The sequence below is a fragment of the Dendropsophus ebraccatus genome, chromosome 8 (assembly GCF_027789765.1).
Source record: "Dendropsophus ebraccatus isolate aDenEbr1 chromosome 8, aDenEbr1.pat, whole genome shotgun sequence".
NCBI lineage: Eukaryota > Metazoa > Chordata > Amphibia > Anura > Hylidae > Dendropsophus > Dendropsophus ebraccatus.
Window position 1 is genome coordinate 23345636 of NC_091461.1, and position 19140 is coordinate 23364775.

The 19140-nt window shown below is 46.4% G+C and overlaps 1 protein-coding gene across 3 annotated transcripts in view; it reads left to right on the forward strand.

Moving 5' to 3' along the window:
• The window catches only part of EDRF1 (erythroid differentiation regulatory factor 1), a 55948-nt gene extending 39614 nt beyond the window's left edge, over positions 1-16334 (forward strand). For 2 of the 3 annotated variants that reach the window (XM_069980017.1, XM_069980018.1), the window contains 5 exons: positions 1885-2034; positions 2653-2806; positions 5681-5796; positions 10082-10230; positions 13883-16334. In XM_069980017.1, the coding sequence (XP_069836118.1) occupies positions 1885-2034; positions 2653-2806; positions 5681-5796; positions 10082-10230; positions 13883-14054 (741 nt within the window). In that variant the 3' untranslated portion in view covers positions 14055-16334. Of the gene's footprint in view, positions 1-1884; positions 2035-2652; positions 2807-5680; positions 5797-10081; positions 10231-11981; positions 12016-13882 lie in introns of all 3 variants that reach the window. The other variant, XM_069980019.1, reaches the window with a different exon arrangement.
• Positions 16335-19140: the final 2806 nt, after the last annotated feature.

The window sequence follows — 19140 nt, forward strand, 5'->3', positions numbered from 1 at the left end:
CTGCCATTACCACCACATAATGACGAATACCGCTACACTGTGACTGAATACAATCCACAATATACAACACTAATGTTACCAATAATACCAGAATACACAGGACGAGTAATGTAATACCATCACACCATGCCCACTACTCTCACCATACGGTGACTGGATAATACCACTATACTGGCACCAAATAACAGCCACCATATAAAGACCAATATTCTTCCAAAGCAGTGACCAGAGAACACAAGTGTCACACTCCGGCCTTCCAGCTGTTACATCACTACAAATCCCATCATGCCTGGACAGCTAAAGCATGATGGAAATTGTATTTTTGCAACACCTGGAAGGACTGAGTTTGACACCCGTGATACCGAGGTAGATCCCAGCTGTATAAAGGTTCTGCAGACCTTATAAGTGATTATAGTGCAGTTACATCCTGTGACTCACAGTAGGCGTCTTCTCTGCATGAAGAGATGTCCACTTTTCCTTTTCTTCTCCATCTGGCTCCGGCCATCATGAAGGCTTCTCTGGCCATGACTCCTCTCCACGGGATCTGTCAGATAGACATTTTAGGCTTCTTGCTCCAGCAACATCCTCATCTATACATCCCTCCATATAGAATAGCCTTCTGCTGCATACCTATCCATATAGAATAGCCCCTGTGCACCCCCCCATATATAGAATAGCCCCCCCCATATAGAATGGCCCCCCTGCTGTGCATCCCCCCATATAGAATAGCCCCCCTGCTGTGCATCCCCCAATATAGAATAGCCCCCTCGCATCCCCCAATATAGAATAGCCCCCCTTGCATCCCCCCAATATAGAATAGCCCCCCTGCATACCCCCAATATAGAATAGCCCCCTGCATCCCCCAATATAAAATAGCCTCCCCTGCTGTGCATCCCCCCAATATAGAATAGCCCCCATGCATCCCCCCAATATAGAATAGCCTCCCCTGCATCTCCCCCCCAATATAGAATAACACCCTGCTGTGCATCCCCCCAATATAGAATAGCCCCCCCTGCATCCCCCAATATAGAATAGCCCCCTGCATCCCCTCCCATATAGAATAACACCCTGCTGTGCATCCCCCCCAATATAGAATAGCCCCCCCTGCATCCCCCAATATAGAATAGTTTCCCCTGCATCCCCCCCAATATAGCATAGCCTCCCCTGCATCCCCCCCAATATAGAATAGCCTCCCCTGCATCCCCCAATGTAGAATAGCCCCCTGCTGTGCATCCACAGAAATACCGCCACCCCCCCATGGCCACATGTGAAGGGGTAAAAAAAAAACACACACATTCTCACCTGTCAACTCGCTCCTGGCAGCTTCTTCCTCCCGGATCTTCGGTCACTGCACCTGGCTCCTGCTGCAGCGTGGCGGCGTCTCTCTTCTCTCTCCTGCCAGGTCCTCAGCGGCGCGTCACGGAAGTGACGTCAGCCGCTGGGGGCCTGGCAGAGGTTCCTGCAGACGTGCCTGTGCGTGGCACGTCTGCGACCCCAGGCTGGCCCTGACACCTTCCGGCTACGAAGAGCAGCCGGCCACAGGAGTGACTGGCAGGGCCGGGGGCCAATGGCTCCCTGGCTCTGTCAGTCAGAGCACGGCCGCTGCAGACTGTGAGCGTTCATCTTGAACGCTCACAGTTAAAGGGCCAGGTCACCGGCCCTCTGCAGAGGCTGAATGAATAGCGCAGCGGCCGGCTGCGCTATTCTTGCAGCCACTGCTGAGGGCCGGTGCACATGGGGGCCAGGACCGGCGGCCCCCGGACTGGTAATCCTGGCAGCCCAGCGGGCATTTGCCCGCTTTGCCAGATTACCAATCCAGGCCTGAGTGTGTGTGTGTATGTGCCATATGGTGGTCAGCATAATAATCTGCTCTACATTCCATAGATTGAGAGGGAAGTCACCGAAGCCATGAAGAAGTCTTTGAAGTACTGTGACGTAGACACTGTGTCTGCCCGACAGCCCCTGTGCCAGTACCGAGCAGCCACCATCCATCATAGGCTGGCCTCCATGTATCACAGCTGTCTGCGCAACCAGGTAGGCGTCTCTGCCTCTCCAAGGAAATGGCTTATTCTCATCTTGTAATCTTTTACTTGCTTTTCTTTTATAGCCGTATAAGATGCCTTCCAAGACGCGGCACCAAGAGACCCTTCTCTAATATTTATGCGTCATTGATGTTTAATATGCAGTCAGCCAAAGGATTGATGTTGAACTCCTTCCAGTCTTTGTATTCTGACTGAGTCACCTATAAAACAGAACCTCATGCTGTCTGACCCAATTCAGATGCTAAGTACTAATGTGTGTGTGGTTCTCTCCTCTCACTCCAAGCAGGGCACATGCATACAGGCGTATGTGGGGGAGACACATGTGACAGCTGTATATGTATGTATATATTCAGCACCCCCTAGTGGTGACCACAAAAGACAGAACTTATTCAGTTGGCTATATGGCTATACAAGGGAACTTTTACAGTCTGTAACAGATCAGTTCCAGCTTCTATAAAGAGATGTGAATAAATAACCCGCACAGAATTACTGATGAAAATAATCTAAATAGTGTGGCAGATGGACATTTACTTATACAGTCTAATAATTATTATTATACAGTATAGTGTAATGTATACCCATCATCTCACAGAACACGCTCCTATTACAGGTGGGTGATGAACACTTGAGGAAGCAGCACCGGGTCATGGCAGATCTCCATTACACCAAAGCCGTGAAGCTCTTCCAGCTTCTAAAGGACGCTCCATGTGAACTCCTCAGGGTACAACTAGAACGTGTGGCCTTTGCTGAGTTCCAGATGTCCAGTAAGTGTTACCTTCTATCGATTGTATGTGAAATACCTAGCCAATAGATTACATTATACAGAGACTTAGGGCCCTATTCCACCGGACGATTATCTTTCGCATAATCGTTAACGATAAACGATCCAAACGACCGCTATTACGAAAGACCTGAAATCGTTCGCCCATTTACATGGAAAGATAATTGTTACTTATGATCGTTCTTGCGGTCGTCTTGTCGTCGCTATCGCGTTCGTCACTACTGCGAACGACGGAACGACTTCTTATTCAATGCGAATGATTTGCGAACGAGCAACGATGAAAATAGGTCCAGGTCTTATTAAACGATCAATGATTTCTCGTTCGGTCGTTAGTCGGTAACTGCTTTTCAAACGAACGATTATCGTTTGGATTCGAACGATTTAACGATAATCTGAACGATAATCGTCCGGTGGAATAGGGCCCTTAGTTTAGTATTGCAGATTGGTACTACTAATTTAAAGGGAACCTGGCAACCAGGAATGCGGGGCTGAACCACCCTACCTCTTAATAGATCGCCTGATGCTTACCCCTTCCTGCTGGTCCCATTGCCGGGAGATTGCCCCCGCTCCTATAGACATCGGACTTATCTCTGCTCATTAGTCTAATGAGTGATAAGAAGAGTGTCAGCGATTTCCTGGCAACTGTTTGGCAGGAGGAGGTAAGTATCAGGCGGGCTATTAAGGGGTAGGGTGGGTTCAGCCCTGCTTTCCCGGGTGACAGGTTCCCTTTTAATATTGATGTCCTATCCTAAACCTTTTTAAATATGTTACATGGTGAACACTGTGTGATGCTTCATTTCCCCTGTGGGGGCGCTGCAGGGAATCTGATTCCTCACTGTCAGCCATGTGTCGAGTTATTTATTTTTTCATTGCAACTGTGTGACTCCCGTGAAAATGCTGATTCAATTTCAACCAAACCTCTTTCCCCCCCTCCTTTTCCCCACTTTAATTTCGCTCTGGTTGTATGCTGAAGGTAATGTCTGCAGTGGGTGTCCTGCCAGAGGGTATTAAGCGAGCAGATGCACAGGCAGCGTGTGTGGGACATGCAAACAAAGATGCTCATTACGATAAAACCTCCGCACATGGGCGGCTTCTGACCCTGTGTATTCTAGACCCGCAGGCTGCACCGATCCCACAATGTGCAAATCCCATTAATTCAACTGAAAAATTGTTCAGAGAGAAAGGAGAGGAAAATAACAGATAAGGGCTTCTCTGTCCGACCTTGTTCACACTTGCTGCCAAATAGTGTCATAGGCGCAGCGCCGGCCTAATCCACAGAATTGGTGACAGCTTCTGATATGCAATGTGTCTGCCATGAGATTGGGCCCCGAGCACTAAGACTTACTAAGTGGATGATACACAAACACTTGGAAGCAGATCCAGCTGCTGTTCTAGCACCGAGCAGGGTATCCGGCCAGGAGGCAATGGAATCTTGTTTGTAGGTGACAATTGTAATGCTTTTTCCTGCCGTCACGTCTCCTTCCGTTGTTCTCCCCTTCTATAAATCACACGGTCCTCCTGTCCTCAGCATTACACCAACCTCATCTGCCTCCATTCTCTTCTGCCTGTCCTGCTGTCTCTCTTTACCTTCTTTTATTTCTTACTCCTCTATTACCTTTGTGTTGTTCTCTTTCCTCGTCCCATTCTTTCCTCCTTGAGTTCTTTTCCTTTCTCTGTGTCACTTAGCATTTCCCATGGTGTTCCCTCAGAATCCTCATCTCCATCGTTCCATTGTCTTATACCACAGTTATGTCCTTTCTTTTGTCTCTTACCTTTGCCTCTGTCTTGCACCTATAAGCTCTCCTGCACCCATCTCTTTTCGCCTCTTTTGCTTTTCTTGCCTTAAGCCCCTATTACACGGGGCGACTGTGAGGAGCAAGCTGTCAGCGTTCGTTTGCTCCACGTTTCCCACTCGCTGCCGGCGCTATTACACATGTCTGCAGCGAGCGGGTAAGTACAGGACGGGGCTACCCAGGTGATCACTTGATCCTGCTCCACGGAGTGACTGCAGCAGATCGCTGCTATGTTACTTGTTTGTCTTCCAACTTGTTGAAAGACAAACGACAGCAACAATCAGCTGACATCGTTCATGTTGGCTGATCGTTGCCTTCTATTACACAAGACGATAATCGACCGTAGCGGCTGATAATCGTTTCGTGTAATAGGGCCTTTACACCTTTCTCTCTCGCGCTGCCTTGCTCCCCCTTCTGTGCCCTCCCCCTCTTATGCTCATCCACCATTTCTTGGATCTCTCGTCTTCACCCCCCAACCCCACCCCTGCAGCTCAAATCCCTCTAGTGCCTTTCACCCCGACTTGCTCCTCTCTCTTGAGCAGACTAGACCATTCCCTCCCTCCTGAGCTCTCCATTGCCCCCCCCATGAGCTCTCAACTGCCCCCCCCCTTCATGAGCTCTCGACTGCCCCCCCCCTCCTCATGAGCTCTCTACTGCCCTCCCCTTCATGAGCTCTTAACTGCTCCCCCCCCCCCCTTGAGCTCTTGACTGCCCCCACCCCTTGAGCTAACGACTAAACCACCCCACCCCACACACACACATTTCTTGAGCTCTGGATTCTCCCCCCCCCCCCCCCCCCCCCCCCTCCTTCCTTCTTGAGCTCCTGTCTAAAGCTCTTGGCTGCCCCCTATCCTCTCTCTTGATCTCCTTTCACAGTGACTCCTCATTCTTCTATGGCTCCTTGTATAGTGTGACATCAGAGGGTTTCGCTCAGTATTAGTTATTAGTAAGCTCCTCCTATTACACGGCTGCCCTCTCTGTGGAGTCTGCCGCTCATCAGGCCCCTGATAATGTCCGTTCTGGGTATATTTGTCATTTTGCTGATGGTTCTCTATTAATTCCAGGCCAAAACAGCAGCGCAGGAAAGCTGAAGAGCCTGTACGGGGCGCTGGAGATCATGATCAGGACACGCTCTGCTTTTGTTGTTCTTCAGAAGGATCTTGAATGTGAAAGTGATCAGGTAAGAAGAAACTCTGTTTCGGCGCGGGGCACTGGTCAAACAATAACCGAAAGCCTTTCCTGACCAGACAACAGATCAGACACTTTAGTGGTCACGTTTTTCTTAGATGTAGTGAATAAGCCGGGGTAAGCACAATTTTCCTTCTAAGGGTGCCTTCACACATACTGTATCGCTGCGTATTTATCGCACAAAACTCCCACGAAAGTAGCTGCGTTTTTGTGGTGTTAAACTTTCCTGTGAAAATCAAAACTCGCATGTAAAAATCACACCAAACACACAGCGAGAATACACATACATTGAATTTATAGCAATCTGTATCACTGTGGATTTATGTGCGAGAAACACGCAGCGATACGGTACGTGTGAAGGCACCCTAAAGGACAGTCCCGTAAATTCATAGCAAAACGTTGGGGAAGCGATCATACTGAATGTATAAGGGAAGTATAACAAAAAAAAAATTAACACCTTCTACATAGACAACCCGTGTAAATAAATCTAAAACAAATCTGTCACCCCCTGACCGCCTACCAAGCTGCCTGTCTCTTTGGTCTGTAAGTTGTATGTACCCCAGCCTGGTGCAGAGGTACAGTATGTTCTCAATGTTTATAGATATCTATCCAGTGATGTGGTCAGGGGGGTGACAGATTCACCTTAAAAAGTTGTATGTGCCCCAGCCTGGTGCTATTGTAAATGACATATCCAGCAAAAAATTCCAATAGTCACTGGTACTACAAGTCCCAGAAAGTGAGCAATCGGAAAGACAACCATGTCAATAACTGTAAGAGGTGCTCAGCTGTCACTCATAGTTTATGTAAGAGTATAAATCTCCAGCGAGACTCACCATGAAAACACCTTTATTGCACACAAAACCGCATAGCAGGACTTAGCAGGGGAATGCTAGCCCACGGCCCACTCCTGACAACCCTCCAGCCTACCTTGAGAAAGCGACGGAGGACGCAAAACTGTCATGGGCCGTTAATTTATGCGGCAAAAAGATGACCTTATATATGGGTAAAGAATGGTGGCTCTTGGAATGTGCCTGAGATGATAGGTACTCTTTAAGGCATAGGTGTCATACTCGTGGCCTCCCCTAGCTGTTGCAAAATACAATTCCTATCGTGCGTGGACAGCTAAAGCTTTGGCTGTCCAGGCATAATGGGAATTGTAGTTTTGCCATAGGTAGAGCGTCTTGAGTTTGACACTACTGCTTTTGAGGGGTTAAATAGGTTATCCGGATAGGTGAAATACATTCTGAATCTCCTCCCCCCCCCCCCCCTCCTGGAGGCTAACCATTCCTTAAATGTTGTTACTTTTCAGTCTCCTACCCACAGTTCTGAGCTGCTGCTTTTGTGGAAGACCAAAAACTGTGGGGGAGATTTATCAAACATGGTGTAAAGTGAAACTGGCTCAGTTGTCCCTAATAACCAATCAGATTCCACCTTTCATTTTCCAAAGAGTCTGTAAGGAATGAAAGGTGGAATCTGATTGGTTGCTAGGGGCAACTGGGCCAGTTTCACTTTACACCATGTTCGATAAATCTCCCCTTATGGGTACAAACCCACTTGCCGGATCCGCATTGAGTTCCTTGCTGCGTTTTTGCAGCGAGACTCACTGCGGATCCCGGCCCTATACTTTCAATGACAGACAACACGCAGCAGGGATGTACATCCCTGCTGCAAGTTTGTCTGTAAGCCACCCCCTTAAAGGGGTTATCCAGCGCTACAAAAACATGGCCACTTTCCCCCTACTGTTGTCTCCAGTTCAGGTGCGGTTTGCAATTAAGCTCCATTTACTTCAATGGAATAGAGTTTCAAAACCCCACCCAAACTGGGGACAACAGTAGGGGGAAAGTGGCCATGTTTTTGTAGCGCTGGATAACCCCTTTAACCCCCCGGCCGCCGGAGTTGATACTTTACCTGATCAGGTGAAGTACATTCTCCAGCCGCCCGCCCGCAGCTCCGATCGCTCACCCACAGCCCCGGACGCCCGATCGCCCCCCGGGCCGGGATCCGCAGGTGAGTCTCACTGCAAATACGCAGCAAGGAACTCGCTGTGGATCCGGCAAGTGGGTTTGTACCCTTAATGTGAGTTTTTCTCTCCATCTCCCACCTCCTCCTCCCTCCCTTTTTAGAGATGGCTTATGTAAACCGTGTTCCTGACCTGCTGTTTCTGCTCTCTGTGATACTGGGAGGGTTAATCACTGTAAGGTCACAAGTAACTTGACCTTAGATTACCCTCCTGGCTTCACAAAGTGCAGAAAAAGCCAACCAGGGAGCTGTATGCATGTGCCATCTGAGAAGGGAGGATGGGGAGACAGAGAGCAATTCACGTACAGTTTTCTGTGTCCAACAAAAGCAGCAGCTCAGAACTGGGGGAAGGAGACTAAGGTGACAACATGTATGGAATGAATTGTTAGTCTCCAGGAAGAATGAATAGTCTCCATGGAATGAATTGTTAGTCTCCAGGAGGATGTTTTACCTAACTGGATAACCCTTTAGGGTGCGTTCACATGTACAGGATCCGCTGCAGATTTGATGGCACAGATTCAAAGCCAATCTGCATGTTCAAGTCTGGGCCATCAAATCTGTTGCGGATCCTGTATGTGTGAACGCACCCTTAAGAAAAGGCAGACGTCTACACTGTGCAGTGCCTGGTACATAAGATGTCAGGTAGTAACCTGCTGGTGGCTCTTCTGCCTCAAGGCTCGGCTGTGTTTATGGACCCAGACAGCGTCGCTGATTCCTTTATCACAAGGACGACTGTGTTGATTTTGTGGATCCTCTCAAGGGCAATTTAGTGTAAATGGTTGTGACGCCTGTTCTGGGCGACTCCTCTCCTGCTGCATTCACCCGTCGCCACTTGATCAGCGTTTTGTCAGCCGCTGCAGTGTCTCAGCCTATTTGTCACTTTCCTTCTTGCCTCTGGGAACAAGTTCATGAATTTCATTTTGCATCTCTGTTCCTGTGACTTCCTCATCAAGTATGGAGGGCTGTGTATGCTTGAGCAGATGCAGACACACACAGACCTGATGTAGGAGAAGATCTCTGCTCGCCGAGCGCTGATCATCATGAGCCGGTGCTGAGGGTGGGCTGCATGCTGTTCTGGGATTATTCCTGACCCCCATACATCATGGAACTGGCCTCATTATGTCCTGATGGCAGCCATTGCTGCATTTTTGTTGTGGTGTGGAACGAAAGGTCATGTGATCAAGCCCTTTTTCTGTCCTCGTTATGGTTGGGTATGAGTAGATGGGACCCCAAAAGTGGCCCTGAAGGAACAGTGATTAACCCAGATGTTATTTTACTACAGACAAATGACATGTCATGATAGACAATGTGGCCTTTTGCTATAGGGCAGATAGTCATCATCCCTGGGGCACATAGTCCTCCGCACACGTTCCCTGGGGCACATAGTCCTCCGCACACAATCCCTGGGACACATTGTCCTCCGCATACGATCCCTGGGGCACGTAGTCCTCCGCATGATGCTGGGGCACATAGTCTTCCACACACGACCCTGGGGCACGTTGTCCTTCGCACACGATCCCTGGGGCACGTTGTCCTCTGCACACGATCCCTGGGGCACATTGTCCTCTGCACACGATCCCTGGGGCACATTGTCCTCTGCACACGATCCCTGGGGCACGTAGTCCTCCGCATGATGCTGGGGCACATAGTCTTCCACACACGACCCTGGGGCACATACCCCTCTGCACACAATCCCTAGGGCACATAGACCTCCACATACAATCCCAAGGGCACACAATCCCTAGGGCACATAGACCTCCACATACAATCCCAAGGGCACACAATCCTTAGGGCACGTGGTTTTGCTGACCCATTGGCATGGATGTACCATGGAGTGTCGTCCTGGGGCCACACACAGTAATGGACTATGTGCACGATAGAATCTTGGTCGCTGCAAGAATCAGCAGCCGATCTAAGAAAAAAAAACTCCATTTCTTGAACTTTTCTTTCAGCTTCACAGATTCACTTTGTACGTCTGCTGTACGGCCTTAAGCAATGAATTATGTTATACATTGACGCTGTATTGGGGATTCCAATAGAGGAACGCATTACATTAAAAAGAGACTCTGCCGTCTATTCAGCAGCACAGCAATATCAGAACAAATAGTCACTGCCTATTCCTGACGGAACTCGCCGGATATTCAGTCTGTCACACTGCGGAGAGAATACATATATAGTGATACCTCCTTATGTGTCTATGGTAAGGAGCAAATGTGAGCTGCAGGATGGCTGACTGGTTGTCGTCGTCTTCTTCACAGGAACCAGAGGAAGGGACTGAGATGGCAGCCGACTCCTCGGGTAACCTGCGGAAGGAAGAAGTTGTGAAACTTGTGAATATATTTGAGTCTCGCTTGTCTTTTGTTCTCTTGCAATGTGTGAAGCTTTTATCTTCTAAGAAGAAGAGCAGGTAAGCGGCAGAATCAGTCTTCTCCTTCATAATGTATTGTAGATGTGCCATCTTATGACCCTGCACTGTGATTGGCCAGAGAGGTAAGGGAAAGGAAGTCCAGATGTGAGTACGTGACATCATGACATTTTATATCTGCATGAGAACTGCACTAAGGCATGCATTCCCATTGTTAAAAAGAGAAGGATTTCAGGCAAATTTTAACAAGGAACCCAGATTCAGTAGCAATATAGCTTCCATATCTCAAAGATAGTAAGGAGGCGAAGTACAAGGTGTATTAGAAAACTGATTAAAGTGTCATTGTATAGAGCAGCTCTTCAGTGGTTGCAAAACCACAACTCCCATCATGCCCTGTATCTGACTAGACCAGAATTCTCCAATGTGTGGATCTATTGTTACAAAACTACAACTCCCATCATGCCTTGCATCAGGCTAACCGCCATTCTTCCACTTGTGGCTCGCCATGCGTTACATAACTACAACTCCCATCATGCTAGACTGGCGTTCTCCTAACCTGTGGCTCTCCAGCTGTCACAGAATGACAACTCCCATTTGCATGCAGGGAGTTGTAGTTTAGCAGTAACTGGAGAGCCACAGCTATACATTGGTATAGACATGTATTTATACTTAAAGGGTCACTGTTGTTTAAATTTTTTTTGCATAAATCAATAGTACAGGCGATAAAACTATAAAACTATATTTGTACAGGCGTATAAAACTTTGTAATTGGGTTTATTAGCAGAAAAATGCATTTTGTAGTATGAATAAGCAGTTTGGAGCTCTCCCCACTGTCTTCCTTGTTCTCTATGGAGAGGGGAGGGGTGGAGGGAGATGAGGCACCAAAACAGGACAACAAAGAGTTAATTTTCAGCTACATCACTGGGCTATCTCCTCTGAAGTCAGCACTGACCTCTTAATACGGCTTTCACCCAGCTCCTACTGTGTAATCTTTTGTTCTCTGCTCTCTGCTGGCCACTATCCTCCCTCCTCCCCCCCTCCCCTCTCCATAGGTTACACAGAGCTCGACTGATGTAAAAGAGTGGAGATTTCCTGATAATGAGCAGTGGATGAGAGAGAGGAGAGAGGGGGGGACCTGGGGAAAGGCTTTTTAAATGCAGATAATGGCATATTTGCCTTATAAACCCAATTACAAAGCTTCTTAAAATCGCCTGGACTGTTCTGCAAAAAACAACTGACAGTGACACTTTAAAGAGAACCCCATATATAACGGTGCTCTACATATAATAACCATGTTGCGTGTGTATCCGTCATACATAGAATCGGTCACATGACTAATCAAAGTTTGGAGGTCCAAAATAATGTACTTTTGTAGTGATCTGTACCACATTAGACATGCACATTGTATATATTTCCCTAAATTATCAGCTACTCCCTTTCCTAGAACGCCCCATCCGTGACTTACAGGGGGGCTCATAGCTGCAGCACGTTTGCCGTATACTCCGGCATACGCTCCCAGGCGTCTCTTGTGTGAACAAGATTTAAAAGCTCATTAGCCGGGTGTAAAGCGAGCCAATAAAGCACCCGAGCTAGAGCCGTCCACAAGATGGCAATAGCAACACGCCATATATCAGCCAGCCCCGTGCTGCATCCTAAAGAGATGCTTGTTTAGTGTAATTGTCCAAAACTGGTAATTGTTTCTGCTCTCTAGTGTCATGATATTTCATCAGCTTAAGGCTTTATCCTGCGTAATATAAGGAAACCTGCACGTTTTTATCTCCTTTTATATACAGTGTATTTTGCTGCCCGGATCACTAATCTGCAGAGGTAAATTAGTTTTATGTTCAGGGCCCTGTCATCAATTCCAAGCAGCTCGCGCTTTGTTATCGAGGCGCGCGGCGGAATAGATGAGGAGCAGCAGCAGGGAATATGCTACGGCTTTATACATAACCGCTATGTATAACACAAAGGCCCCATACTTCACCAGTAATCTGACAAGTCATCTCTCCCACCCAGGGATGGCGGAGCCGACGCGGGACCCACACACGCTTTATAAGTTAGTTTGGCCATTTCATTTGGAGGAACGATTGCCTTCCTGCAAGAAAAGCTTAGATATGGACAATAGAGCAAAAATGGTTTCTATTGCGGCTGACAGGCGGAGTAATAGAGGGCTGGTCGGGAAATAGGAAGAAAAGCAATTCAACATGGCTGATCTTCTTTGCTTGCGGCAAGAAACTTTGCTGTGCAGCGCTATTTCTGCTATGAGCTTTACTTACAATAGCCAGACGCAATGGGGGAGATTTATATACATGGTATAAAGTGAAACTGGCTCAGTTGCCCCTAGCAACCAATCAGATTCCACCTTTTATTTTCCAAAGAGTCTTTGAGGAATTAAAGGTGGAATCTGATTGGTTGCTAGGGGCAGCTGAGCCAGTTTTACTTACCTTACCTATACTTACTTTTACACAATGTTTGAAAAATCTCCCCCAATATTGCCATGTTCTAATGCAGGGATAGGAAACCTTTGGCCTTCCAGCTGTTGCAAAACGACAACTCCCATCATGCTATAGCTTTGGCTGTCCAGGCATGGTGGGAATTGTATTGCGAAAGCTGGAGGGCCTGTTCTAGTAAGAATGGGGCCTTTAGGTGAAATTATAGGACTGGACAATTAAGATGGTTATCCCTTGTAGGATATGGCATTATATATAATGCCTTTAGAAGCCGTCTCAATGCTGGGACTTGTAGTCATATTGAGAACTTGGGTCTCCCGGCCCCTTTCTCTCTTGGTGAGGTAGTCGCTGATAGAGGCTGTACAGATTGGTGGCCAGAATAATAGAAACAGCTGAGCTTGATATGATTATCTACGGCCGTAACTCCAGTAGAAATGAATAGGGGTTGTTAAAGCGACTCTGTACCCACAATCTGCCCCCCCAAAAACCCCTTGTACCTTTGGATAGCTGCTTTAATCCAAGATCTGTCCTGGGGTCCGTTCGGCAGGTGATGCAGTTATTGTTCTAAAAAACGACTTTTAAACTTGCAGCCCCGTGTCAAACGGTCGTGGCCTAGAGTACACAAGCCTTAGGATTGCACCACCCCTCCTCCCCGCCCTCCTCATCATTAGGAATGCCACTGGCAGGATTTTTCCTATTCCTCTGCAGTGAACACTACACAGGTGCCTTAACGATCCAGCCCATGTGCCGTGTTCACACAGCTGATGAATAGGAGAATACCTGCCTGGGGCATTCCTATGATGGAGAGGTTGTGCCAGCTTATATCTCCTGATCACTGCGGGTCTAAGGCTGGGTTCACACTACGTTTTTGCAAAAAACGGTTGAAAAACTGAGGGGAAAAAAATCAGTTTTTCCCACATGCATCCGTTTTTTCATCTGTTTTTTTTTTTTTTTTAAAGGATGAAAAAAAACGTGTGAACCCAGCCTAAGCAGTGAGACCTTCTGTGGTCAAGAACGTTTGACAAGTATCAGACATGTCAAAAATTATTTTTAATACTCTTTAACTGCTTGACAGAAGAGGACACCTAAGAGAAGGGTGGCTCTTTAATATTGTGTGTTCAGCCCCTCGTCCAGCAGCCGGCTGTAGTGATACTCAGTATTGTATCATCAGTCGGTGACTTAGTAGTAATCTCACATAATACAGGCATTGACCCGTATGTCACTATGTGTTTTCTGTCCTCCAGTAATTCCCCTGAAGAAGAGGCCTCTCTGAAAAGCTGCAAGCAAGTCTATTCCAACCTCTTACGTGCTTCAACCAACAAGTCCTCCACGCTGACCGAGAGACTGAGCGTGCTCATAAATCTACTGGATCAGCTCACTCCAAAGAGCCAGAGAGAGGAGGCCGCCATCCAGTGACACAGGATGGTACTCTGGATACAGAGCGGACATTGTGCCTTGTTAAATCCAGGATTGCTGGTCTGTTCCACCTGCTGCGTTCTTCTTCTTCTTGCAATCATTGATATGAAGTGTGAGATTTTCAGGGAAACATTGTGTTACTCGCTCATCACTCACGTTGCCTGCTCATGTCCTGCAGGGGATATGGGGGTATTCAGGATTTCCCTCCTATCTGTTCTCTCAGCTGCTCCTACACTGCTTACCTTTTCCAGTTCACGGCCACAGCACTAAAAGGAAAAAAGCCTGTAGACCCTGATCTGCAAAACCCTATACCACAGAAGCCTTACCTATGGGGGGCCAGATCACTGGATGTCTACTACGTATGTCCAGCCATGCCAAATGTGTGTCTTAGTGGGGCATGGGGCTCCCCGACAGCTGAAATGATGGCTTATATGAGCTTAAAGGAGGTGTGCAGATTTCTGAAAATTAGTATTAACCACCGCATCAATTTCTCACTATAGTCAGGATCTCTGCTTGTTGTCAGTGAATGGAAATGTTCCTGTTTATAGATTTGCAGTCTCTGGATGTAAAGAACTAAAAGTTCATTGCTAAAGGTTTTCTACATTCATGTTAAGGGGTTCTCTCATCTGACAAAGTTATCCTGATAACTAGCTGATCTAGAGAACAGGGACCCCGAGCTCCTGTTAGTGCGGCAGACCTCATATAAGTGCCACCACTTCATTATTTCTGTACTCGCCTGTTTACCCAGTTCACACTGCAAATGAATGGAGCGCCAACATGCATGCTTCATTGGGGGCCTGCAGGGAGCCCCAGCAGTCAGCTACTTGTTTCCTGCAATAGGTGGCACTACAGAACACACCTGTATCCGCAGAAGGGCTTCTTTCCATACCCCCCAGTGGTGCTTGCATCGCCGGTAAGACTCCAAATGCCTTTTGGTGCTCTCCTTACTCTTCCAGTCCTTCTCCTTACACAAAGTGGTGAGGAACTGCAAGAAAATTCAAATAAAAGTTCCACAAAGAAAACCACTCTACAGAGTGCTCACAAAGTCCATTTCCTATGTTGGTTGCAGAATTTCAGTTTTTTCATTGGCAGGTCGTGATAATCATAGTGTGTGTCATGTCCATGGCTTCTTGAGTGTGTCGTCCTTGAGCGACTCCCCGCCGGTTTTTCATAGCCAATCCTAATGCAGCATTGATCAAGTGCCTGTGATTCCATTTTCTATTGGGTGCATACAGCTCTGCCTTAGAAACGCAATCTTCCTAAACACTATTTCAGGCACAATGACAGCAAGTTTGGTAAGTGGACACTATAACTCAAAAAAAATATATATTTTTTTAATTGTTAAAGACGTATGAAAAGTTTTGATCATGGCTGAACACCCAGACCCCAACCAGTCAAAACTTTTCACATATCTCTACAGTAGGTCAAAAGTTTTTTTTTTTTTAAAATTGACAGGTACACTTTAAGAGATCCTGTTCATATTATATTGCAGCTTTACAGGGTTAGAAACAGGCAGACAAACAAGCTTGTCCCTCTGATGGATGGAGAGAAGCAGCTGCAGCTTCCACCCTGAACAGAAATCTAAAAAAATCCAAACTTTATTGTGCGCGAATTGATTCATTGCATCTGAAAAAAGTTGTGTGGAGTTCATAGTGTTCCGATTACATGGAAAAGTCACAAAACTAGATACCAAAATTAGTAAATTTTGTTTCCTATTAGACTAAGCAATTTATTTTTTTTTTTTTCTCCAATTAACAATAACTTGCACTTTTGGGACCGACCTGAAATTATTCACCATAATGCACAGAACAATGGTCATAATAAATGGTCACAGAATAATGATCATAATTCCGATCGTTTGTATATTCTACTCTACGAACAATCATAATTTGGTTAGGAATCATACGGTGAGGAACCCTTCCCAATAATCATATGCCAGGTCCATGTTATAGTTCTTGTATGTCGAGGACGGGGAACCTGCAGCCCTCTAAAACTACCATTGCCATTATGCCTGAAAAGCCAAAACTTCACCTGTTCAGGCATGATGGGGATTAGTTTCGCAACATCTGGAGGTCCGCAGGTTCCCCATCCCTGTCCTATGGGATCATATTCAGGGAAATTATTGGTGATGGATAAGGGAGCCAAAGTGAGGGGTCCATCCATGAGACAAGCACAAGCCCCCATCTACGCAGCGTCCTGAAATGGTGTTACATGTTTTCTCTACCTGTAAATGTGAATAGCTTGTTATTAAATAAAGTGAGAATATTTTATTTATTAAAACACGGTGATGTGTGGTGAATGTAAGCATGGAGAACCTGGATCCATACATTACACGGGAGGTGGAGGGACGTCATTGTGCCTTATTACTGCAATGGGGATGGGTTGTGCTTCTGTATAGAGCAATGCATGTATAAAGCTCATATATATATTTATTATATACAGTGGTGCCTTGGATTACGAGCATAATTAGTTCCAAGACCACGCTTGTAATCCAAATCCACTCTTCTTTAACCAAAGCAAATTTTCCCATAAGAAATCATAGAAATGCAGACCCTAAAAATGATTTATTATTCTGAATAACAAATAAAACAAATGAAACAAACATTCAGAAATAGCAGAATATGTGATATTATAAGTTACTGTACAGTAATGGAGAGGATGGGAAACACAAGGACTGACAGAGGCTGCAGGGAGCATGAAGGAATGAGCAGGGCAGATGTGGGCACATACATGCAGCACTCTCTGTCTGGGGAGAGAGGGGTTACAGCTATGAAGAGATTACCTCCACAGTCCTGTCCTCTGATGCAAGCCCCAGCCTGAAGTGTATCTGCTATGATTTGGAAGGTGAGGGAGACTTCCTGGGTCAGAGTACAGGGCTGTAGACCCCGCTATACAGACCATGTCCCTCCTCCACTCTGCCCCCACCCAGTACAGGGAGCTCTTAAACCAAAGCAATGCTCTTAAACCAAGGTACCACTGTGTGTGTACATATATATATATATATATATATATATATATATATATATATATATTGTAAAGAAGCACTACATGGTGTAATGTTAAAAATAAAATGTCTTCTTTAAAGGAATTATCCAGGATTAGAAAATCACAGTTGCTTTCATCCACAAACATGACCACACACATCCTCAGTTTGGATGTGGTATTGCAACTCTGTTTTAACTAGAGTAAATGGGTCTGAGTTGTCATTCCCCACACAACCTGTGCGCAGGTGTGGTGCTGCTGTTAGAAAAAAAAAACAGCCATGTTTTACATCTCCTGGATAATCCCATTAAGTAGTGCCGTGTCTTTCGAGAGCAATGCTTCTTGCTACCCAGCTGTACAGAAAACTGCAGCATGGCCCCCCATACACTTGAAGGACACTCAACTGCAAATCCTTGCACAGGGGAAAACCTTGAAGGGGATGCATCATCACAGCACCAGTGATTATAGTGTTGGCATATCCTGTAGGCAATCACTTTAAGAGATTGAATCCCCTTTAAAGCACTGTGGATTGTAGCAGCCTGTGGGTTATTCTGTTCCATCTTATTGTAAGTAAAGATCTGGGGTATAGTCCATTTCTGATGAACGTTCCCTTTATTTCCCCAATGCTCCGCAGCCTATGGAGCAGCCATAAAACCAGATTGTGCTTTCATTAGCGGCGTTCCTCGGGGTCGCACAGGGGCATTGTTAGGGGACGCTGCCCTTTATAAACCTGTGAATAAACATCTCTAGAACAGCTTGCAAAGTGTCTCCAGTAACATTCAGCATTTTCCCTTCTCCATATGGTGCAGGCATGACATTTCCCTTACTTCAGAGCGGAAACCTCAGTGTATTAATAGGGAACGCTCATGCAGGGCTGTATTATCGCTAGGCGGCTCTTAAGTGACGCCATAAAGATGGAAATAATTCTCAGTGTGACCTTGTATTCTCCGAATATCAGCAGGATCTCCAGAGGCTTTTAGAGGTGAGCGTTTCCCAGACACCTATGGTTTCTGCTTTATACATGTGAATAGTATATACAGATTAACACTCTTTATTGAGATCTGTTTAAAGGGGTATTCTACCATTTGTAGACCAGCCTATACCAGGGGTACCTGCAAAACTGGGATGGATTCTATCTGTATTAGTTAGGACTAGGGAATCGGTGGCCCTGCAGCTGTTGCAAAACTACAGTTCCTAACACGGATCGTGTTATTGCTGAGCATTACAGCTCGTCCATATTCCATAGATTAAATGGCCTGAATATAGTCCGGCTGCTACTACATGCACACGTTATCTTGCTTGGCTTAGTGTTGTGGTCTGCTGGGCTATTGTGTACAGCAAAATAACACCTAGAAGTGGCTAGTGAATCTACCTGACTACAGTCAGGCCTCTTAATGGTCACTTGTCTTAAAGGAGAAGTCTGGCGAAATTTTTTATTAAAGTATTGTATTGCCCCCCAAAAATTATACAAATCCCCAATATACACTTATTACGGCAAATGCTTATAAAGTGCTTTCCCCCTGCACTTACTACTGCATCAAGGCTTCATCTCCTGGATAACATGGTGATGTCACGACCCGACTCCCAGAGCTGTGTGGGCTGTGGCTGCTGGAGAGGATGATGGCAGAGGGACACTGAGGGACACAGGGCACTGGAGGGACACAGAGCATCCCCCTGCCATCATCCTCTCCAGCAGCCACAGCCCGCACAGCTCTGGGAGTCGGGTCGTGACATCAACATTTTATCCAGGAAGTGACATCACTAGAGATGAGCGAACCATCCGAACCCGAACGATCGGCATTTGATAAGCTGGGGCTGCTGAACATGGATAAAGCTGTAAGGTTGTCTGGAAAACATGGATACAGCCAATGACTATATCCATGTTTTCCACATAGCCTTAGGGCTTTATCCAACTTCAGCAGCCACCGCTGATCAAAAGCTGAACGTTCGGGTTCGGATGGACTCGAAACCCAAACCCGGTTCGCTCATCTCTAGACCTCACCATTTTATCCAGGGAATGAAGCCTTGATGCAGTAGTAAGTGCAGGGATAAGAACACTTTATGTGCATTTCCCATAATTAATGTGTATATTGGTGATTTGTAT